This window comes from Scyliorhinus torazame, chromosome 10 (genome assembly GCF_047496885.1).
Source record: "Scyliorhinus torazame isolate Kashiwa2021f chromosome 10, sScyTor2.1, whole genome shotgun sequence".
Classification (NCBI taxonomy): Eukaryota; Metazoa; Chordata; class Chondrichthyes; order Carcharhiniformes; family Scyliorhinidae; genus Scyliorhinus; species Scyliorhinus torazame.
In genome coordinates this window covers 78,203,169-78,227,709 of record NC_092716.1, presented here as the reverse complement: position 1 = coordinate 78,227,709, position 24,541 = coordinate 78,203,169, and the positions used below count along the sequence as shown (strand labels likewise).

The 24,541-nt window shown below is 42.8% G+C and overlaps 1 protein-coding gene and 1 long non-coding RNA gene across 3 annotated transcripts in view; one reads left to right on the top strand and one right to left on the bottom strand.

The window, feature by feature from the left end:
- LOC140430661 (uncharacterized) overlaps nt 1-24,541 on the top strand; it is an 89,763-nt gene that overhangs the window by 61,501 nt on the left and 3,721 nt on the right. The window lies entirely within an intron of this gene.
- Nucleotides 1,490-24,541, bottom strand: part of lpcat2 (lysophosphatidylcholine acyltransferase 2) — a 101,788-nt gene continuing 78,736 nt past the window's right edge. For both annotated transcript variants that reach the window (XM_072518274.1, XM_072518275.1), the window contains exons 9-14: nt 16,170-16,252; nt 15,773-15,898; nt 11,315-11,468; nt 10,783-10,881; nt 9,486-9,627; nt 1,490-3,405 (exon numbers count right to left, since the gene is read on the bottom strand). In XM_072518274.1, the coding sequence (XP_072374375.1) occupies nt 3,212-3,405; nt 9,486-9,627; nt 10,783-10,881; nt 11,315-11,468; nt 15,773-15,898; nt 16,170-16,252 (798 nt within the window). In that variant the 3' untranslated portion in view covers nt 1,490-3,211. The remainder of the gene's footprint in view (nt 3,406-9,485; nt 9,628-10,782; nt 10,882-11,314; nt 11,469-15,772; nt 15,899-16,169; nt 16,253-24,541) is intronic.

Below are 24,541 nucleotides of genomic sequence, written 5' to 3'. Positions count from 1 at the left end.
CCCATTTTCAGTAGGGAGGAATGGTGGAGGGGGCAGAGAATCAAGGGGGAGTCCACAAAAGGCTTTTATGCCAGCGGTATATCACTGCTCAATGAGCCCTGCCTCTTGCCACTGACGTTAATGGGGTTCTTGCTATACAATGACAGGACCTCCATTTGAATACATTTTAATATAATTAGCAAGCATCTCTGCTGTAGCATTCCCCACGCAGGAAAGTCCCCTACCACCCAAAGGCGTAATATCACATCAGCGGGGTTTACAACAGGTTTGTTAAAAATGGGGAACTGCTGAACAGAACTCACTGGAGTGAACAGGTAAGTATAGCCCCCAGAAGAGGCTATGCCCTGGTACTGCCTGGGGCTCCGTGAGGGAGGTGCTGGGTGTTCTGTTTCCGATTGGGGGGCAGATAGAGGGAGGAGGAATTCACTAGCGACGGGTGGTTCCTTTTCTATTTTTAATCGGGCTACCTTGAAGCAAGGTTCCATTGTGATGCCGTGGGACCTGCCCCATCACATTATTTTGCCTTAGTGTTTTAAGGTATGGCAGGTAAAGCCGGCAGTGCAGCCAACAGGCTACACTCTGCTTTTCCTGCCTGAGTTCACACTGACAAAAAATGAGAGTTCCACCCATGGTATTAATTTTTCATGAGGGTGCTCATTAGTAACTTTGTATGTTATTATAAACCCAGGTACACTTCATTCAACAAGGTGTAACTTTTCCAAGGGGTTTTGCAGCTAAGTTAACAGCAAACTCTCGTCAATTCATGACTACACTGGACATAGCAGCATGGAGGAGCCTCAACAGTGCAGCCTTCAGAAAAACTTAGACTCACTCATAGCAACTTCTGGATTTCCACGCATGTGTGGACTCCCGAAGTTACTGTTTGGGTGGAGTGACAGTTTCACCATCAGTCCTGGTCCAAAATCTGGATAATTTGAAGGTTTTATCATCTCTCTTACAATTGTGGTATGAAGAGAAATCAGGTGGCAAATTAGAGCAGTGATCAATGAATTATTGAGCTTCAATTTTCATAAACCCTCTTTACTTTAAAAAAGGATGCTTTTTTAAAATGGCCTTTTCCTGAACCTAAACGTTCTTGGACTTTCAGTAGTGGCAAGATGTCACTAAACTTGGGTTGGAGGCTGTGAGACCTCTCTTGTGACCATGAAGGGGTATACTTCACTAATCTGAATGCAAAGGTAGATTTGTCTAACCAAAAATGTTTTTTAAAATTCTTTTCTGAAGAACTTTCTGATTCAGGCAACCTTTAGTGCAGTGCCGCTGAAGGAAAAGTGCATACATTCTCAGAGAATGCATGCTTATTTTCAGTGATAAATTCTGAATTTCTCAGTCTATCGGAGGTCCGTAAGTCAGGAAATGTAGAAGTAAACACTGTTGATATAGTTGGGCTTGCTACTATTTGTATCCATATATTACAGGAAACCCAATAAATGACGTTGCTGTTAGGAAAGAAACCAAACAAGCGAAATAAGATTTTAAAAAGTTAGAATTTATTTAACATTGTAGCAGAAGAAAATCTGGTTCCAACATGGCCGAGTCATAAAGATACTGTGTGGTGCAATGATCATTCAGACTGCCCAGTAGGTTCTAGGTGAAATTCTCAGTCTGTGCTAGGTTGATCTACCTCAACGAGGGTAGCAATTTACTTTGGCAACCCTATTAAGCTAGTGAGGGGACGGAGATGAAATAAAAATAACATCCGGAATCCCCCCCAGTGATTGCTATCCAGTACCCTCCTGGAAGTGTGTGCAAACTGTAGATGTCAGGCTGGCATTGGATTTTGGCATACTGTCCCTCCAGGGTCGAACAGCACTCTCTTGCAGCCAAGGCCTTCTCCCTCAACCCTCTTGGCTGGATTTTGTCATGCAGGTGGGCAGCTGGGACGACTATCTACCCTCAGGATGCTCCTGATTCTAGTCACATTTAATATGGAGGGGAACAAATGTTATTATTGCTCTGCACTTGAGCTAGTGTCAGAGTTTTCAGGATGAATGGAGAAAATTGGCCAATGGGAAAATGATAGTCACCTACCAGTTTGTCTTTTTAAAAAGTTTTAATACAGAAAAATATGGGACAGAACTTAAATGTAACATAGCTCATCAGTCACATTGTTTCTTGCTCATTATAAAACCCAAGTTACAAAATATTTTATGCATTGACCTTGAGAAGCGACTTTCAAAATAAAAGTAAACTTGCATTTCCAGAGATGGATCCTGCCTAACGGATATTGGTTTATTGCTCATTTATGTTGTTTACCTGCTTTAATCTGATTATATATATATTTTGCATAGTGGAAGGCACAATATCATTACAGCTGAAAAACTAAATAGCAAATTAAAATATCAGAGGTAAGTATATACAAGTTATATTGATTGGTTTCAAATATCATCATTTAAATGGCAAGCAAGAAAAATACTGCCAATTCTATAGTATAGCTAAGGAATGAGAACATTTAAATATTTTTGTTTGTTCCCTCCACTTGTCCCGCAATTTATAGGAAAGATTGCAATGACCACTGTCTTGGTCTCAGGAATTCCCTCTGTAAACCATACCTTTGCCTCTCCACCTCCACAGCTTTCTGCACTCTTCATTCCTGCTCGGCATCCATCATTTTCCTGAGGTGAAGCAGCTTGGGTGTTTATTTAAATGTTCAAATCATTATATAAATGCAAGTTGCTGTTGTTATGAATGAGAAATACAAGGGCAGCACGGTAGCACAGTGGTTAGCATTGCTGCCTACGGTGCTGCGGACCCGAGTATGGAGTTTGCACATTCTCCCAGTGTCTGCGTGGGTTTCACTCCCACAACCCAAGATGTGCAGCTTAGGTGGACTGGCCACGCTAAATTGCTCCTTAATTGGAAAAAAAATAATTGGGTACTCTAAATTTATTTTTTAAAAAAAAGAGAAATACACAAGTAAATTTTGATAGTTATAATTTTTTTTTTTTTTTAAAGCTGCAATTTAATGAAAATGACCAGAATATATTTTGATCATTTTATGATCAGTTACCCTAAAAAATCTGAATATTATTTACAAGATGAAGCATCATAAAATGACAGACACAATACATTTATATTATAATAAAACAACGGCTGGTAGATTTTAGAACAGGAACTTCAGAATCCTGCTTGGACCTCAAAGAAGACATTTTAGTAACTTTTCTTCACAGTACAAAACAGCTATTGGAACTCAGTCAGCCTTTTTATCTGAGCTGCTTAAACTGTCTTCGGAGGCGGTTGGTGACTGTGCTTTTTTAAATGCTTCCAGATCGTCGTCGTTGTCGTCATCTTTTGTCTGCAGTGCCTTATACCGCTGAAGTTCAAGATAGGTGGTAAACAACTTGGCATACTCTGGATGTGACAGAGCAAACTCACGGAATACCTCTGTGAATGAAAAGAAATACCTCATCAGAAGATAAATACTTTCCCAGTGCTTCACACTTTCATGTCAACGTTTATACCCGAAGATAGTATTTGCCATCATTTCGTCCTTGTAAATTGTGAAGATTTAGACACCAACTCTCATGCTGTTGCCTCAAGTTGACTGCGTGACCACCAGTGAAGCAGGACATCAGCAGCAAAAAGGAGGGAAAAAAGCAAATGTATGGTTGTTTGCATGAGCATTCTTCAACAAAACCAGAAGTCCAAAAAGATGTCAGAGTATATAACAAAAAAATGATGGGATTACATTTACTACTTATTACTACTTTTATTACATGCTTACTGTTCTTTCTTACCACTGGCTCGTTGCATCCAACCACCCACTCAGCGTCCGTCTCCCGAATCCTTCATGCTTACCATATCTCTCTCACGACACTCTCATTTCATTTCATTTTCATTCACTTACACCCACCATTCACCTGTGATTAGTGTCACTGCCTCAGAGAACCAGGCACTCGGGTTCAATTCCAGATTTGGGTGACTGTGTGTGGAGTTTGCACTTTATCCTCGTGTCTGTGTGGGTTTCCTCCAGGTGCTCCGGTTTCCTCCCACAGCCCAAGCATATGCAGGTTAGGTGGATTGGTCATGCTAAATTGCCCCTCAGTGTCCAGGAAAGTGCAGGTTAGGTGAGGCCATGGTAATAGGGCAGGGGAGTGGGCCCAAGTAGGGTGCTCTTTCAGAAGAGGTTGGCGCAGACTTGATGGGCCGGATGGCATCCATTTGCACTTTTGGGATTCTATGGTTCTATTCTATTCTACGTTTCTCTTGGTCATCAGAGGGTAACCGCCAGCAACGAAAGGAGACGCAGGAAGATCGGTCGAAGGCCATCGAGGGAGGGGAAGCACCCTTGAAAGGATCAATGGAGAGAGTTGAAATCTATCAGGGCATTGGAATGGAGCTGGCAAAAAGGCATGCCGGGTCCACCAAGGCTAAAGTGGTTTTATACCGAAGGTAGATCAGGTTTGGGGTGCTGTACCCGGCGAAACTGTGGGTGATGTTTGAAGGCCGGGAGTACTATTTTGGAACCTCAGAGGAGGCCATTGACTTTATTAGAGACCATAAACTGTGGAAGAACTGAACGTCAATGAGAGATGGAGGAACTGGAAAAACAGAGTTCGGATGAAGCGGGTAGTGTGGGGGCCGGAGGGTCGGGCGGGGGGGGGAGGGGGTGTGCTTCTTGGGTGGGGTGATTTTGTTGTTGTGATTTGCTAAGGGGCAATAAGTTTGTAAGGGGGTGACTGCCGCCCCCCGTCCCTTATATGGTTTTTCTTTTTTGGAGGTGACCTGTGTTTTTGGATGCTTCTTTTTTTCATATGGGGTCCACAGGGAGCTGTTTGCACAGACCAGGGGGGAGGGTGGAAGGGTAGATAGGAGGAGCCTTCAGGCAGGGGCCGCCATGCTGGGTACTGCTGGTGAATGAAAGTGAGGTGGGGGAGGTGGCCCGGGGGGGGGGGGGGGGGGGGGGATTGGCCAAGTGGGGTTGGGGACGCGGTGCGGCAGTGTTGGAGTAGGAGCGGTGTGATGGATGAAGAAGGGAGCCATTTTGGATGGGCCCGGTTTAGGGGGAAATTAAAGGGGACAGAATTGGAAGAGGATGATGGTGGACAGTAGAGGCGCAAGCCTCCGGTTAGGTTCGTAACATGGAAAGTACGTAGGGGGCTGATCGGCCCGGTGAATAAGTCCCGGATCTTCGCGAATTTGAAGAGCTTGAAGGCAGGGGTGGTCTTTCTGCTGGAGACGCACCTCTGGGTGAAGGTTAGGTTAGGTTGGGTTGGGATGGATTGGCCAGATATTTCAGACGGGGTTCGATTCGTGGTGGATGGCCACCCTGCTGAGCAAAAAGACCAGGGTTTCTAGGGGCCAAGGAAGAGTGGGACCCTGGTGGGAGATACGTGATACGGACCGAGGTGTTGGAGGGGACGCTGGTGATGCGAGTGAATGTTTATGCACCAAAATTGGGACTTATGGGGATTCATTTTATTTGCATACTGGAGCCGATGGTGGATAGGTCGAGCCCTAAGTCAATGGGAAGGTTGAGGATGAGGAAGGAGCTGGAGTGTTTACGGAAAGGATGGAAATGGTGGATCTGTGGAGGTTTAGGAACCCGGGGGAAAGGGAGCATTCCTTCTTCTCACACGTGTACAAGGTATACTCCAGAATCAATTTTTTAATGGTGAGTTGAGAGATGTTGGCGGGGGCGGAGTATAATAATAATCATCTTTAATATTGTCACTAGTAGGCTTACATTAACACTGCAATGAAGTTACTGTGAAAATTCCCGAGTCGCCTCATTCAAGCACCTGTTCGGGTACACAGAGGGAGAATTCAGAATGTCCTATTCACCTAACAAGCACCTCTTTTGGGACTTGTGGGAGGAAACCCACGCAGACACGGGGAGAACGTGCAGACTCCGCACAGACAGTGACCCAAGCAGGAATCTAACCCGGGATCCTGGAGCTGTGAAGCAACAGTGCTAACCACTGTGCTATCGTGTCCACTATTCTGAGAAGTTCTATAGGGCCATACTTGATCTCGGACCATGCACTGCACTGGTTGGAGGTTACACTTAGCTTGAGGCAGGAGCAGAGGTGGGGATGGAGGTTAGACATGGGGCTTCCAGTAGATAAGGGGTTCTGTGATAAGGTGCAGCCGGTGATCAGAGACTATGTGGAGTTGAATTAGAATGGGGAGGTATCGGCGGCCACATTTTGGGAGGCGTTGAAGGCAGTGGTTCAGGGAGAGATTATCTTGTTCAAGGCGCACAGAGATAGGAGAAGGAGAGAGGAGTATGGACGATTGTTGGATGAGATAGTCGAGGTGGATAGGAAATATTTGAGGGCTCCCACCAAGGAGGGGTTGGTGGAGAGAAAGAAGTTACGGGGCAGTTCGATAGGCTGACAACAGGAATTGGTTTTGGATTAGTTTATTGTCACGTGTACCAAGGTACAGTGAAAAGTATTTTTCTGCGTGCAGCTCCAACAGATCACTTAGTACAAGAAAAGAAAATATGTAAAAGGGCAACACAAGGTACACAATGTAAATACATAGACACTGGCATCGGGTGAAGCATACAGGAGTGTAATATTAATCAGTGGGGCAGCTACAGAGGGTGGAACAGTATGAATATGAAGAGAAGTCAAGCCGCATGTTTGCCCATCAGATATGGAAGCAGGCCATGTCTAGGGAAATCCTGAGAGTTCGGACAGGGAAATGGGAGGTAGTGTTGGAGCCAAGGAAGATAAATGAGGCGTTCAGGAATCCTTACAGTGCAGCAGGAGGCCATTTGGCCCATCGAGTCTGCACCGACCCTCTGAAAGAGTACCCTATGTAGGCCCACTCCCCCACCCTATCCCCAAAACCCCACCTAACCCGCACAACTTTGGACTGTTGGAGAAAACTGGATCACCTGGAGGAAACCACGCAGACACGGGAAGAATGTCCAAACTCCATTCCCAAGGCTGAAATCGAACCTGGGTCCCTGGCGCTGTGAGGCAGCAGTGCTAACTACTGATGCCACCATGCCCACTATTATGATAAGTTCTACAGGGCCAATCCACATTCTTGTACAAGAATGATGTGGACAACAACGTCAAAGGCTAGAGCAGAGGCTACAGGCAGCTTGAGAGAAAAGATAATGCACCAAAGTCACACTCATGTAGGATGTCATTTAGGACTCCGTTTCACTGCTGTGACAAGGGTAAAAATCTGACAACTGGAGAAGTTCATGGACTTGAGTGAAAGATGGATATGGTTTTGGGAGGCTAAAATTCATTCAAAGTATTAAGAGTAAAGGGAGGTTGCAAAGTGGTAGTTTACAAAGACGATAGATTCAAAGTGTATTTTTTAAAGGAGAGTTTTGATAACGCTAGATTTGCAAGCAGAGCAAGGTAGTTAGTAACAAGAGGTGAGCAAATGAGCTGGAATAGGATCAAGAGTGCATGATTACATGGGAAAAAGAAGCTTGTGGTTGGAAGAAAGGAAACAAGTGAAAAATGCGAGAGTTCAGAGATAGAGCAGAGGAGAACCAGAGCCTATTGAACCGGAAGGGAGGAATGCAGGCTGAATGGATGGTCTCAATCTTAGTAACAACAATCCAAGAGGTCCTTGCACTTGTTGGAGGTGAAGATGGGGGAAGCAGGTGATGAGAACCAGTAGGTGTTATCTTTTTGGATTAAAAAAACAATCACTAAGGTGTCACACAAGAGGGTATTACACAAAATTACTGCTCCAAGAGATTGGGGAATTGGCTAACGACAGAAACGAGTGTAGGGATAAATAGGTCATTTTGAATTTGGCAGGCTGTAGCTAGTGGGATTCTGCAAGGGTCAGTGTCTGGGCCTTCGATATTTACAGTCTATATTAATGACTTCGATGAGTAAACAGAGTAGAATGTATCCAAGTTTTCTGCTGATACAAAGCCAGGTATGAAGATAAGTTATGAGAAGGATGCAAAGGGATATGGATGGATTGAATAAATGGACAACAGAATGACAGATGGAATATCATATTGGGAAATATGAATTTATGCTCTTTGGTAGATATAAATAGAAAAACTGAATATTTCAATTATGAGGAACTGGGAAAAGTTAGTATTGAGGTCTACCTTGGTACCCTTGTACATTAATTACAGAAAGTCAGGATAGAAAACGGCATGATGTACTTCAGGACATGAGTAAAGAAGTCTTACTACATTTATATAGGGTCTTGGTGAGGCCTCATCTGGAGTACTGCTCCCAAGGTTGATTCCTGGATGAAAGGCCTATTCTATGAGGAGGAATTAAGTTGACTAGAATTTAGAAAAATAAGCAATGATCTAATTGAAACATAAAATTCTGAAGCAGCTTCAAAGGGAGGATGTTTGTCCTGGCTGAGCCATATAAAACTTGGGGTCACAGACTCAGACTAACGGATGGGCCATTTAGGAGCTGGATGAGGAGACATTTCTTCTCTCGTGGGATTGTGAAGATTTTGAAAACTCTGTTCCAGAGAGCTGTGGATATTCAGCCGTTGAGTATATTTAAGAGATTAATAGATTTTTGGAAACTAAGGGAATTGGGATAGAATAGGAAGCTGGAACTGAGGTAGAATGTCAGCCATGATTTTATTACAGTAAATATTATATTCAAAGGGGTTGACAGAGCCCAATTGGTAGTGTAGAAAAGAAGCCACTGGTTACCAGGGTGGTCCAGGAAAAGTGGGCAGTTTGGGCTCAAAAAAGCAGAACCTGATAGTACTTCAACATAATAGGAGAACAAAATACTGTTGGTGCTGAAAATCTGAAATAAAAACGAAAAATGCGAGAAATATTTAGCGGATCTTGAAGCATGATGAAAGATCACTGGTCTAAAAGGTTAGTTCTCTCTCTCTCTGCATACATGTTGCCAGATCTGCTGTGTATTTCCAGTGTTTTCTGTTTTTATCGGTAGTGTTAAATCTGACCCAGCCAGATCTTATGATGATTAGCTTATCAAGTTGCCCACCATAAACATTCAAGCCTGCATTCCAGATGGGACCATATTATGGGAAATGATCAGATAGGAAACAGTGAGTGTTTTAGTGGGGGACAAGTTCAACAAAAATAGAGGTGAGGGTTTGATGGAGCGGAAATATTTTAGCAAATGAAAATCCAACGGCTGGACAGTTGGAACTGATTTGAGGGTGCGTGACGGGTGGGGAATGGGGAAATAAGAGGCTTTCCCCAGGACTGGTACAGAAGCAAGTGAGGAACTACTACGTGAGCTCTTATTCCTGAGCACTATTCTGTACCTTGCTACAAGTACATGTCAGTTGAATGCAACACAGCTAAAGGGTCTAATAGCTCTATAGTTGATTGTATATTGATCCTCAATGTACCCAAGAGAAACAAGCAGCAGTATTAAATACTCCAGTCTTTGCAAGGTGAATAAAAATACAGGAAGCTGTTAAAGCCATTAAAAAAAATGCTTTCACAGTTCTATTAAATACAGAGAAAGAATGAAAACATTCTCCTGGAACTTGAAATTGCACAACCAAAAATCACTCACCATATGAAATCTTTCCTGAACCATTCACATCGATGTCTGAGAATAATCTGGAAACATCAAGATCGTGCACACCCAAAGCAGATCGCAGGAGAGAACAAAATTCTTCTTCAGTTATATATCCATCTTCATCCAAGTCAAACAACTGAGATAAAGAGATAATCGCCATAAAGTATTCACATACTATTTATAAATGATAACGAGATATTTGATAAAGTGACCGAGAAGTTGAATTAAGATCATGATACAATGAAGAAACAGCAAATGTGTGGATAGTAGCAGGAATATATTGACACTCAAGCTATTTACAGCTAATATTATAATTTCCTCTCTAACTTAGAAACCAATAGGGTGAATTTTAAAATCAAAATATTTCTTTGTTTACTCTCCTTTGGATGATTTTAATTTATTGTCAATGGAAGAACTATAGGTAGGGTTTCTATGCAAAGAACTGGTGAAGTCAAAGCATTTATTTGAAAAACTGGATTCAGTCATTTTCGTGGCACGAGCACCTACCCCCTCTCTAAGTCATGGCATCTTGACATTTTGAGAGGCCATGACGCCTGCCAGGGGAGGAAGCAAGGTGGGGTGGCATGTTAGCACAGTAGTTAGCACTGCTGCCTCACAGCACCTGGTTTCAATTCCGGTATCAGGTGACTGTCTGTGTGGAGTTTGTACATTGTCCCCATGTGTGTGTGAGGGTTTCCTCTAGGTGGTCCGGTTTCCAGCCACAGTTCAAAGATGTGCAAGTTTTAAATATCATGATTGAATGGCGGAGTAGACTCGCTGGGCCTGGCGGCCTAATTCTGCACCCATGTCTTATGGTCTTATAGGTTAGGTGGATTGACCATGCTAAATTGCCCTTTAGTGACCAAATATATGCAGGTTAGGTGGGGATATGGGATTAGGGCAGGAGAGTGTGCCTAGGTAGGATGCTCTTTCAGACTCAATGGGCTAAATGGCCTTCTGCACTGCAGGAATTCTAAGGTTCTGGGATGACCAGAGGAAATAGGTGATCTGATGTCAGGGATAGATGTATATGTCCTGTTCTCACACCCACTGATCAGCAGTCATCACATCATTCAGTACAGTACTCTTAGCTCACAAGGATGCAAGGTGTTCATGCTAACTCTGCCTCCATGGATACAGTCAACATCCTGAGAGTTACCACCTGTAGAGTGGGCAGTGTGCTCCCCATACCACAATCTATTAAAAGTTGTGGGTCAGGTGACCTCCAATGATACACTTTGGGGTTCTCTAAACCCTGGCCCATAATAAGGTGAGATTGTACAATTTTTACCTTAAATGCAAACTGGATGGTTTCCTCTGTGTTGGCAGGGCTACAAAGAACTACCAAACCAATTACATATTCTCTGAAATCTATGGTACCATCACCATTCTGAAAAGACAAAACATCAGTTGCATATTTATTACTTATGAATTATTACCTGCGTTATAAAATCTGACAAATTTGTAAATTAATGTAGTCCTACAATTTAAGACAACACTTGCACAAATCTCAATTACGATTGTATGCTTGTCATGCAAATAAAATTGTGGCTATAGTTACAGATTGTAGTGTATAGTTGTAATACAAGCACCACCTTAAATGCTCATTACAGAGAGAAATCACCATTTCTATTGTGTCCCACTGAAAATTCTATATCCAGATTTATTTGGCCTAATTACCAAAGTTGCTCATTTACTATTGGGAGGTAATATTAATGTCCTACAAACTTATTAAAATGTTACAAGAATTTTGGGAAGAATTTATTTTTCATTTCCCAACTATATGCTCAAATTTCTCAAAAAATTACACAAAGTGCACTTACCCGATCAAAAAGAGAAAACACCTCTTGAAGTGCAGGTGTAATTGGCAGTTTCAAGTGTTTGGCAAATTCTTCAATACCAATCCTTCCACCCTTGGCTTTGTTGGCAATTGCAGAAAAACTGTCCAGCTGTGCTCTTACATTGTCCCATTTCAGACTGGAAGAGCAAAGCAAATTATTGGACAGTTTGTCAGTTAAACACTTGCCTCTTCCCAAGACTTTAGATAAAAGCCAGGGATATTCATTACTGACAATATTTGCACTTGAGTAATGATTATATTACATTCAAAAGCATAAAGTAGAGACGATAGAACCTTCGTGAATTTGGAGATAGCATTCACATGCATTTCCCTTTCCTATTCTACATATCGAGTACAGCAAGATGGTCTTGAGTACAGATTCAAAATAATCCAGTGTTTTCCCCCCAAAAGGAAACTTAGATTAAATTAGAGTTTAATGATCACAATTCAATACAAAGTATGAACACACAAAAACACTCAATAATAACCAGCCCCAAATAATATGAACATTACTTCTATCTCACTGCTCTTTTTTCAGCATAAACAGCTCTTTTTCAGTAAAATATATATAAGATTTGCCCCTGCCAGTACTCTCAGCCAAAATAATTGGCAGTGGCATTGAAATTTTTTAATTGGGGTCCTAAATCATTTTTTAGGAGCCCAATGTATTTTTAAGTTGTTGCGTTAAATTTCAAATTTGCGGTGCGGCATGTAGCACAGTGGTTAGCACTGGGACTGCGGCACTGAGGACGCGGGTTCGAATCCCTGCCCGAGGTCACGGTCTGTGTGGAGTTTGCACATTCTCCCCATGTCTGCATGGGTTTCACCCCCACAACCCAAAGGTTAGGTGGATTGGCCACACTAAATTGCCCCTTAATTGGAAAAACATTATTGGTACACTAAGTTTATAAAAAAAGATTTCAAATTTGCTTTGCGAGTTGATTTTCAAGGGGCCAGCAGCAGCATAAATTCTCCTCCTGTTCCCACAAAAAATATTACTGCTTTCTCTCAGTTCCTTGGTGACCTCATCCACATACAAAGTCCCAATTACAGCTCAACAAAATCATTCTAATTCAAACGCAAAAAATAGCTTGGACCTCTGGTGAGCCTTCTCGGCACATGTTGCAATTTATCCGCCAACTGCCCACCTGATGAATACTGAAATGAAAAATTGATCCCCATGTGTAAAATACACTTTTGTTACAGTGCAGAGCTTAATTACACATGATACAATATAAGGAAATCGCCATGTCAGCCCAGTTAATAGCACCCTTGACACAGAATCAGGTGGTTATGGTTCAACGGCCCCCTTTAGGAGAGGGTAGAAATTTAAGTTGCAAGTTGTACATACACAAGGAAAAAGGTCTTTCAATGGTCACTACCCAGCATCAGGTAATAATAATAATAATTTTTATTATTGTCACAAGTAGGCTTACATTAACACTGCAATGAAGTTACTGTGAAAATCCCCTTGTCACCACACTCTGGTGCCTGTTTGGGTACACCGACGGAGAATTCAGAATGTCCAATTCACCTAACAGCACGTCTTTCGGGACTTGTGGGAGGAAGCCGGAGCACACGGAGGAAACCCACGCAGACACAGGGAGAACGTGCAGACTCTGCACAGTGACCCAAGCGGGAATCAAACCCGGGATCCTGGTGCTGTGAAGCAACAGTGCGAAGCATTGTGCTACCGTGCCACTCTACTGGTCCCAGCTAGAATCTACAATTCCAATTAGAACCTGAGCATGTTGGGGATGATAGTGTAACAATTCCCAAAGAAATCAATAACTTTTCAAAAGAATAAATGAATTTCCCATCAACCACAGGAAAGAATCACAGGACATGATTTCCTATTTTAAGACTTCCACTGTAACAAACAAAAATATACAGACACTAAAAATTATTTAACAAACAACTAATACACCAAACTAAAGGAAAGGTACTTCCCAATTATCTAACTAGCACCCTCAATATACTTCACGACAGATTTTTATTTTATGCTCCCAGTACACATGTAGCATTGAAGATCAAGTTCAAAACTATTGCTAGTTTTACAAAGTTCCCTTCTATGCCAGGGCAAGTCTTCCAGTGTCCTTTGGAAATCACTCATCTTCCAAGTATCCCCGGACCAACTTTAGTAGCAAAGCTCACTCGGGCAACTCCTTGTTCCTTAAATCTCCACAAGGCCCATCACTTCAAACACAGAACCAGCCCTCACCAGCATCCTGCTGGCAGTCAACACAAAAATACAGCAAAAGCTGTTTATGTCTCTCCGTTTTTGTATGTGTGTGTTCAGAAAGGCAGCTGCCCCTCTTTTCTGTTCAAGAAAACTGCCACTTAACATCCTATAGATTTTAGTTACAGATCACATGGGCCTGTCTCCGGGCACAGTTTAGTGCTTCCATCATCTCCCCTATCCAGGTCATTCTTTTCTTTTTAATATAAATTTAGAGTACCCAATTCTTTTTTTTTCCCATTCTGTTTAACCTCAAATTAAAAGAGCCAGTTTTAGGCATAACTGTAATTCAGTCTTGCATTTTTAACAACGATGCATGATTTGGAGTGATGTTTGATGTGATTGTTTCATTCAAAATTTTGGCAAAACCTCCAGCAGGATACCCTGCCTATAGGCTACAATATTTTTTCTCTTTGACTGGTCCATCAAATGGAAACATCTTTGTTTTGTATTGTTTTCCAAAATTAATCATTTGGTTTCTTTTTTTAAAAAAACTGTCAATCTTCATCAGTAAACTTTCTAACCAGCGGTACGGTGGCACAGTGGCTAGCACTGCTGCCTCACAGCTCCAGGATCCCGGGTTCAATTCCGGCCTTGCGTGACTGTGTGGAGTTTGCACTTTCTCCCAGAGTCTGCGTGGGTTTCCTCCAGGTACTCCAGTTTCCTCCCACAGTCCAAAGATATGCAGATTAGGTGGATTGTCCTTGCTAAATTGCCCCTTAATGTCAAAACGGTTAGGGGGGGTTACTGGGATAGGGTGGACGCGTGGGCTTAAGTAGGGTGCTCGTTCCAAGGGCTGAATGGCTTCCTTCTGCACTGAAAATTCTATGATCTAGGAGTGCTTCATGCCAGACAACTGCTCTTTCAGCTTCACAAACCTGGTCCCACTTCCCATCAGTATGTGTTGAAACAAAACCATAACTTTACATCAACCCAAGAGATAAAACAGTCAGAGAGGACAATTATTTTCTAATATGTCATAGTGTTTCTAATGCATGTTACATTCTAGATTACTCTTGCAAATCTGTTTACAGGATGCAAGGGCTTGCCCATGGAGCTGGAATTTTTTCACCTAGTATGACAAAAGGCATCTGCACAACGCCTCAATCATATCCCTCTTAATTTAATCTGTTCGACTTTTTGACCAGAGGTCAATCTAGGAGAAGCAGAATTTACCAATGTATGGTTGCTCGCGACAGGCATGAGTCTAAAGTCTTGGCAAATTCAGGCTTCATGTACTTCCTATTTGAGAATTTTATTTGAGGTTGCACAATGTTCTGGCAGGAAATGTTCCTATTGCACAACTACATCCAAGTATGTGTAAATTTAGATGCATGGTTTCAGCAGAGGATTCGTAATCAGCTGCCACTTGCACCATGAATCAATCCTGTTCTGCTTCTCTTTTTGGTGTTTTTTCTTGCTTTCATTGTCTTTGCATTTTTCCCTTATTTAACCTTCTCTCCATTACTATTCCTTTGATCCTTTGTCTCCTTATTTGCATTTGGTCACCATTTTCTGTCCTACTTCTCTTCAATTTAAACAGCACGGGGGAGATCAAGGGGCCAGGGAAGACAGCCAGCAAGTGGTAAACACTTGGGGGATTTCAGCATTGAAAATAAACACAAATGTTTCTATGGCCTGTTAATTATGACTGGGAGTGTGGCCCAAAATTAACGTGACTAAAAATTCTTCGCCAAATCGTTTTCAAGATGAAGCAACTAAAATTTGAATTCTGAATAAAACAAGTGTGAAGAAGAAAGCTTTCCTGCACTGTAAAAAAGTGGAACTACTAAGATTTGTCTGTGTGACATTGGAATACAATGTCTAATAGTCAACGTCTCATGTTAGTGTGCCCGACATCTTACAACAGTCATTGCCCTAGTGCTTTATTAGCCTTTCTATTTGTCGGTGAAAAATGTCAGCGTTCCCTTCCCCCATCTTTTCATAAGTATTTGGGAGGCATTTATAATGCTTTCAATTTTTAGCTAGTGTGAGTGGCTTTTAAAGCACATTAGGTATAGTATCTATGCATTGGATTGAAGAACTGGTCTGTTACCGATTTGAGAGACATGCATTCATTTGATTCGACAATTTAATGAAAAAATCCACATTTTTAGTCAGAGTATTTGCACTCCATTTTAACTTTCAAACATCAAACACAAAACAAGTTTTAAACCACCCCATAAAGTCAGATTAACATACTTGAGTTTTTTGCTTATTTTGGTAAACTCCACCAAGCCAGCTTCCATGGGCAAAGTCAGTTCACCGGCTGAAATCATCAGTCTGCAATCTTCAAATGTGTGATCTGTAATTGGCACATCCAATGCTCTACAAAAATGATAAATAGATTGCAGAAAACATTCTGACACCACCATTTAAAAACATGAAGTAAATGTTACACATGCCTACATAACATTGGTCTATTCATAGAACTGAAATTCTCAATAAGATACTAATAACTGTGAAAATAGGAGACTGAATAATTATCGAAAATAAAGAAATAATTTGACAAAGTGAAATGATTAAGTCTGAGAGAGAATATTGCAATTAAAAATATAAAACTAATCGGAATATAGAAAGCTTATTTCAGGTTACTTACAAGGCCATAGCACTACGAACTCTGTTGCCAAACAGGAGTGGATCACATTTTTCTTCATCACTCGGCACATATACAGGCAAGAACTGCAAAGTAGAATTTTATTAGCATTAGTTCACCCAATTCTAACTTCATAGAACTCCTACAATGCAGAAGGTGGCCATTTGGCCCAACGTGTCTGCCACTGACCCTCTGAAAGAGAATCCGACCTAGACCCACACCCCCGCCCTATCCCCACCGAACCTCTGGACACCAAGGGGCAATTTTAGCACTGCCAATCCACCTAATCTGCACATTTTTGGACTGTGGGAGGAAACCAGAGCAACTGGAGAAAACCCACAAAGACCAGTACAAACTCCTCACAGTCACCCAATTGAACCTGGATCCCTGGAGCTGTGAGTCAGCAGTGCTAACCACTGTGCACCATGCTGCCCCCATAGAGGGATGAAATATTCAGAGTATAAAGTGAATTGCTGTCCAGCAACACTAGATCAACACAGATCTTGTATGAAAGAAGAAACAGCAGATATGAAGGATTGGTAACCAAAAAGCATTTTACTTTGGGCCAATAATTCAGAAAACTTACAGTAGAAGCAATGTCAAGGTTACATCAAAAAGTAACACCATCATGTAAGAATACAAAGACAGACTACATTCAATTGGTGTGACTTATGAGGAGCACTAAAATATCAAAATGATCATGCATTTCAAAGGCTTCTGTGCACTTTGAACAAGACTAATAGAAAACGGTGGTTGGTGATCAGCTGTAAGTTTGTTGATAGCACTCTCAGCTCGAGTCAGAGGTCATGGGTTCAAGTCGCACTCTAGTGAGATAATGGTCTATTATTTGGTCTCTAACAAAAGTCTTTAAAACAGATTCATTGATTGTGTATCTCATTACTGGTTGAAGGACAATGCCGTGTGAAAATTGGTTGCAACGTTCCCCGACAACAGTGACGTTGAAGTTAAAGTCACACAACAAATATATCATCATTCATTGTATAATATATAATGATCCAAGAAACATACACAACACATATTTAACTAAGAGAGGACAGAAGCTAATGCTCGGAATTTCACATCCTGCATTGAATCAGTCCTTCTTTCTCTACATTTGAATTATCACAAAAGGCAAAACATGATTCAAAAAATAAGATTGATGGAGGGTTCCAAACAAGGTGCTAATTTCTGCCTTCCTTGCAGGCTTTTTTTCCAGCATATCTGGAGTGGTAGCAGGATGAAAATCCCATTTAAAAATTCACAAATTTATTGTCCAAGACCTGATAAATGCTAATTTTGACTGGGCATTGATCTAACCCGTCAATGTATCCATTGGAACACCCCCAACCCCCAATCTCCTCCAGGCCAATAACATAGTCCGAAAACCTTTTGCATGCCCTTGTGACTGTGAAAGCTTCTTTTTCAACCACGGCATATCTTGTATCCATGTCCGATTGTCTGGATGTGCATAACACTGGCCAGTGACATTGCTCCAGCAGTTCCTGAAAAAAGACAGCACTGAAGCTCGTGGCCGAAGCAGCCGCTGCTGTGGTGATGGATAGGGATGGGTTAGAGTGGGCTAGGATGTCAACTGAGAGCAAGATGGTTTTGATGCAACATAATGCTTGCTCTAGGTGTGTGTTCCAGCACCATGCCAGGTCTTTCTTGAAAATGTGCTGCAGAGGTTCGATGATCTGTGCCAGATTGGATAAAGATCTTTCCAACTAGTTCACCATACCCAAGAATCTCTGGAGGTCTAGAATAGAGGATGGAGTTGGGAACTCACTGATAACATTTGTTTTGGTGCGTCCACAATGATATCTTTATTGCTGACAATGCGTCCTAAGAACCAAATAGAGGTCTTGGAGAATTCACATTTCTCATTCAGTGCCAGCGATGTTTCCTGAAAGTATTCTGAGCATTTAATTAAATTATCTTTATTGTGACAAGTAGGCTTACATTAACGCTGCAACGAAGTTACTGTGAAAAGCCCCTCGTTGCCACATTCCGGCACCTATCCAGGAAAATGGAGGAAGAATTCAGAATGTCCAAATCACCTAATAGCATGTCTTTCGGGACTTGTGGGAAGAAACCGGAGCACCCAGAGGAAACCCACGCAGACACGGGGAGAACGTGCAGACTCCGCCCAGTGACCCAAGCCAGGAATCGAACCTGGGTCACTGGCACTGTGAAGCAACAATGCTAACCACTGTGCTACTGTGCCGCCCCTATTCCAGATGGCTGACATTAACTATGCATATGCCCTCAAATATAATTAAAAACATGAAGAGAAATGCAGGGACCCAAATTATAATATGTTACATAGAAATGTGGCACTGGTGTTGAGAATTTTGTTCCAAAGAACATGCATATTATTTCAAGATAGACAATTCCCAGTAGGCAGTTATCAATTTAAAGTGGCTACAATAATGGCAGCATGGAGGTCTTGTGGTGCACTGGCTCTGTGTCAGAAGCTTTGCGTTCCAAGTCCCACCACAGAACTTGATGGCCAAGAAAGTAGCAAACCAAACAGGTAGAGTGTGTCAACCTCCAAAATCCTCCCAAGCACAGCAAGTAGGAGTGATAGTGACTCCAGATCAGCCATGTCAGATAAGAAAGCTTTAACTTACCTTAATAATAATGGAGAATTCTTTTTGCTGTCTCTGTCTTCACTCTAAAACTGCTCTTTCACAGCACACCCTCAATGGGCCTTCGCAATCTGGCCCTGCCATAAGGGAGTGTGACTAAGCTCCTCCTGCGTCACGCTGGGGCCTGCGGAGTCTTTCCTTTTTAAAAAAATTTAGAGTGCCCAATTCATTTTTTCCAATTAAGGGCCAATTTAGCGTGACCAATCCACCTAGCTTGCACATTTTTGGGTTGAGGGGGCGAAACCCACGCAAACACAGGGAGAATGTGCAAACTCCAAATCGACAGTAACCCAGAGCCGGGATAGAACCTGGGACCTCAGCGCGGTGAAGCCGCAGTGCTAACCCACTGCGCCACTGTGCTGCCTTCGCGGAGTCTTTCCTGCCGTATGTTTGAAGGTGCTTCTCCGATCGGGATTTGGATTAGGATTTTTCAATGGAGGTAAGTAAGCAACAAATTCTTCTATTTCCGACAGCCTCCCGCTAGGAGGAAGTTATGGGCCAATATTTGGTTCAAGATACAAATTTTGAGGCTGATTTGATGATACTACACTATTAGAAAAAGACATGAACAAGGGTCACCCTAGTTTTCTCCATGCTCGATATTTGTTCTGCCTGACAGATGTAATTTTCCCAGAATAATAGGTAATCCAGTAAAAATAAAGATATGAAGATTACGGAGACGATTCTCATCCCCCGTTGTGCCCGGCCAACCTCCCACTAATCCCGGTGAATAGCGGGAGAGCCCCAAAAAAGGGGTTCGCGCCAGGTACAAAACGAATCGGGATGCTCCCGATCCTCACTGGGTGTGAACCAGACTTGCAAATTTAAATGAGTTTGTCATGTCATTGAACTGTCGCGCCGCAGACCAAAACATTATCCATATTGCAGATGGCGCCCTTTAGCCCTTGCAAAATAGCCGACATTGTGAAAAATGAAATGAAAATGAAAATCGCTTATTGTCACAAGTAGGCTTCAAATGAAGTTACTGTGAAAAACCCCTAGTCGCCACATTCCGGCGCCTGTTTGGGGAGGCTGGTACGGGAATTGAACCGTGCTGCTGGCCTGCCTTGGTCTGCTTTAAAAGCCAGCGGTTTAGCCCAGCGTTGAAAGATTTCCAGTGCGGTAAGCAGTTGAAGCAAAATCTGCCAAGGGGTGATGAATGTGGACAGCAATCTGGAAGCTGCTAAAAGCCACCAACAGCCTTGAGATTTGAAAATACCTTTTAGATGGTTCGGTCAGGTTAATCTTGGCTTCATTGAGCTGTGTGAGGTCGGGGAGGCAATGGCAGAGTAGTGTTGTCACTGGTCTAGTCATTCAGAAAACTTGGTAATACTCTGGGGATTCTGGTTCCAATCACACCACAGCAAATGGCAACATTTGAATTCAATAAAAAACTGCAATTAAAAATCTAATAATGACCACGAAACCATAGGGAAGGAAATCTGCCATCCTGGTGTGGTCTATATGTGATTCCACACCCACAACAATGTGGTTGACTATGAACTGGCCCAGCAAAGCACTCAGTTCAAGGGCAATTAGGGATGAACAATAGCCCACATCCCATAAATGAATGTAAATGTCTTTTAGGGAATGAAATCTGTCGTACTTACCTGGTCTGGCCTACATGTGACTCCAGATCCACAGCAATGCAGTTGACTCTTAAACACCCCGAGAGATGAGCAATAAATGCAGGCCCAGCCAGCGACGCCCACATTCCATGGACAAACAAGAAAAAGTGAATGCTGATATGGATGGACCAACCTGTTCAGTTTTGGGACTGGGACAATCCCACAACAGAATTCGGAATAACAGGATCTCTCATATTTCTTGTCTTATACCAGTGTTGCCTGCAGAATACTTTTGTTACGACACCCTGGACTAATGTGGCATGGTGGCAGTGGTTAGCACTGCTGCCTCACAGTACGGGACTCGGGTTTAATTTGGAAGGAGTGAATGTGTGGAATTTGCACTTTCTCCCCGTGTCTGCATGAGTTTCCTCCGGGTGCTCCGGTTTCCACCCACATCCAAAGATATGCAGGTTAGGGGAATTTGGTATGCTAAATTGACCCTAGGTAGAGTTACAGGGATAGTGTGGGTTTGGGCATGCGCAAAGTGTTCTTTCAGAGGGTTGGTGTAGACTCGATGGACCGAATGGTCTCCTTCTGCACTGTAGTGATATAATGCATGGTCAATTCCAGTTGCAGACCATGCAGTCCCAACACAAGTGAATTACCAATAATTCATCTGAAATTCCCTGATATCTTTGGCTCTTGGCTGCCCAATAACTTACAATCACCAGGTGTGCAAGTTGAAACGCAACTAAAGGTTTAATTATAACAGAAACAAGGATGAAATAGGGGCTGGTTTAGCACAGGGCTAAAGAGCTGGTTTTTAAAGCAGACCAAGGCAAGCCAGCAGCACATTTCAATTCCCGTACCAGCCTCCCCGAACAGGCGCCAGAGTGTGGCGACTCGGGGTTTTCACAGTAACTTCATTTGAAGCCTACTTGTGACAATAAGCGATTTTCATTTCATTTTTTTCATATGCAGTAATATTAACAGACTAATGGCAAGATAACATACTACCCCCACTTTAACCATCCCATCCTCTACACACACAGTCACACACACAAGGGGTGAAAATAATAAGGGCAAAGATAAAAAGGAAGACAAGAGTCCTTGCTTTCTATGTTGCATTCTTTGTAACAAGCTGTCCCCCCAGTACACGGAGTGATCAGAGACACCGGTGTACAGTTGGTGATGGGTCTTCCAGCAGCAACATACATTTAGTACCCACAGCACTAGGATCTCTTCCGGAGAGGCACTTTAGTTTATATTAAACTGGGCCCTCGGCTCCAGTTTTGCTTCAAGGCCTCGCTCTTCCTGTAGACACATGTTTGCATTAGCCCCTGCTTCCAGTTTGTGGACTGACTTTACCGTTCTGCAATCCGAGGAAAACCATGCTGGAGACAAAGGCGGGCCATTAAACTGGAGTTTGAGAGAGAATTTATCACATCTGAGAGAGAATCAGAGAGGCTTCTTCCAGCCTCTGAACTCAACCGAAACTGAAAGCAGCCCAACCTTACTGGGGCGAGAGAAACATTCCAGAGAGGTCAGAACCAATCACCACCAGGTTTTGGCAAAGCCCAGCATTTTGAGCCAGTTCATTGGCCACCAGCCAAGTCAATCACACGAGGCATCACTGATGTCAGTTAAATTGCTCTGGAATCTGCTGGTTGGAATTACAGACAACTTAATGCAGACTGCTTTGTCTTAGGGTCACCGAGTAAATCTTCAGTTTGAACTAACAGGCTTCTGCTCGGATTAAAGGCAAACCCCGCATTAAAGGCAATTGCACAGTAGCGCGAGTGGATAGCACTGTGGCTTCACAGCGCCGATTCCCCACTGGGTCACTGTCTGTGCGGAGTCTGCATGTTCTCCCTGTGTCTGCGTGGGTTTCCTCGGAGTGCTCCGGTTTCCTCCCACAGTCCAAAGACGTGCAGGTTAGGTGGATTGGCCATGCTAAATTGCCCTTAATGACTAAAAAGGTTAGGAGGGGTTATTGGGTTATGGGGATAGATTGGAAGTGAGGGTTTAAGTGGGTCGGTGCAGACTCGATGGGACAAATAGCCTCCTTCTGCACTGTATGTTCTCTGTTCTATAGGCCCATTAATCAAATTTGTAACAGCAAATTTTTTTAAAAAGTAACATGGAAAAACAGGGAACAAACAGGAGGATCCTTACACTTCACTGGGATAGATACAGAAAATACTGGCTAAACTCAGAAGGTTTAGCAATGTCTGTAGAGAGAGAAACACAGATAACATTTCAAGTCCATGTGATGTTAATTGAGTTTCTCGCTCCACAGATGTTTCCTGACCCACTGAGTTTATCTAATATTTTCTGTTTTATTTCAGATTTCCAGCATTCACGGTATTTTATTTTTCAATGGGGGGGTTTGATGTCACATACTCCATACAATGGTGTGCTAGGTGGCATCAGCCATTGATTCCGTGCTTCCTTCTCTGAGAGGGCTGTAGCCTTGGCTCCCGTGTCCAATTTAAAGTTTGTGTGATGACTATTAACCAAGATGTCCACATTACAGAATGAAAATTCCTAAGCTTTCGCCTCAGTCAAGAAGCATGGTTGTGTTTCCTCTTGGTGTGATAGCGTGTCTTGGGATCATCCGTGCGTCTGGTTAGGTTTGCATAGCTATCCAAAGTATCCAATGCGGTTGCAATTAAAACACTGTGCTGAGATTGCCGGACATTGATCCCGCTGTGGCATCACTTGGTTTCAGTGCTGGCATGGTTGCCCGCCTTCTTGTGGTCGATTAGGATATTGCCTCAAAGATAAAAGCAAATTACTGACAAAGTCACCCGGACTAAAAATGTTAGATCCCTTCACTCACTATAGATGCTTTCAGACCTGCTGCGATAGTCCAGTATTTTCTGTTATTGTGTATGTAGGGTATTGCTTCCCTTAGAATCATAGAATTTACAATGCAGAAGAGGCCATTCGGACCATCGCGTCTGCACTGGCCCTTACAAAGAGCACCCTACTCAAGCCCATGTGTCTACCCTAATCCCCGTAACCCCTACTTAACCTTTTTGGATGCTAAGGGCAATTTAGCATGGCCAACCCACCTAACCTGCACATCTTTGGACTGTGGGAGGAAACCGGAGCACCCGGAGGAAACCCATGCAGACACGGAGAGAATGTGCAGGCTCTGCACAGACAGTGACCCAGCCGGGAATCGAACCTGGGACCCTGGAGCTGTGAAGCAATTGTGCTACCCACTGTGCTACCGTGCTGCCCTACCTTGGCTTGGAGTGTCCCTGCTCCTCTGCTGTTTTACTAGCTGGATAGTGAGGGTTTCTCTGTACCGTGGCTTGCCTTCATCCCTTAAGATGGATCTGTGCTGTAAACGGAGTTTGGATTGTCTGACAAGCTTAATGGCCTTTTCAAGGGTCAAAGTTTCCTTGGCTTGAAGCATGTCCGAGTGCATTGTCTCTGTACAATTCTGTCCCCGATTATCGCCTTCAGCTATTTTGCACCACATATTAATGAAGGAGTGAACAAGTTCTCATGGCTGTTGGGCACATTGTTAAACATTGCTTTTTCCAGGATGTTGTTACTGCCCAAATTAAAATGCATCAAATGATTTAAAACCTTTGGTCAAATTTTACTGAGAATTCACTGATACCTTGTCTAACTATTGTATCATTGGACATATCGAATTAAGAAGTGTGTTAACCTGTTCAGCTTGTGTCTTTTTGACCAGAACTGAAGCAGTCATGTATCTAAGAAATCTCTTTCACCAACAACACCAATTTTGCAGTTGGTCTGGGCCTTGGACAAATCCAAACTGGTCTGGTGAGGTAGATTTTTGATCCATGGTTACTTCAAATTAAAAATGTCAAAAGCTTCAAATGCCGATAGGAAATCCAAGATGACGCAGCCATACGCTTCTTCTCAATGAGTTTCCCCCGCTTGCTGTTTTTGGTGGGCTCCTGCGGTAATGAGGTTTGCAATTTCTGTGTTTTAAAATTCTCAGCAGGGACTCTCTGGATAAACTTTCCTTGGGTCTTCCTCACAGTATCTTAAGTATTCTCGGTCGTGAAGCCGTTCCGGTTGTCTTAAACTGCCAATTATTTTTTTCAGTCAGAACTCAGTTGTTACATGCTCTGGCACCGACTCAAGCTGTTCACGATGCATTTTAAAATGG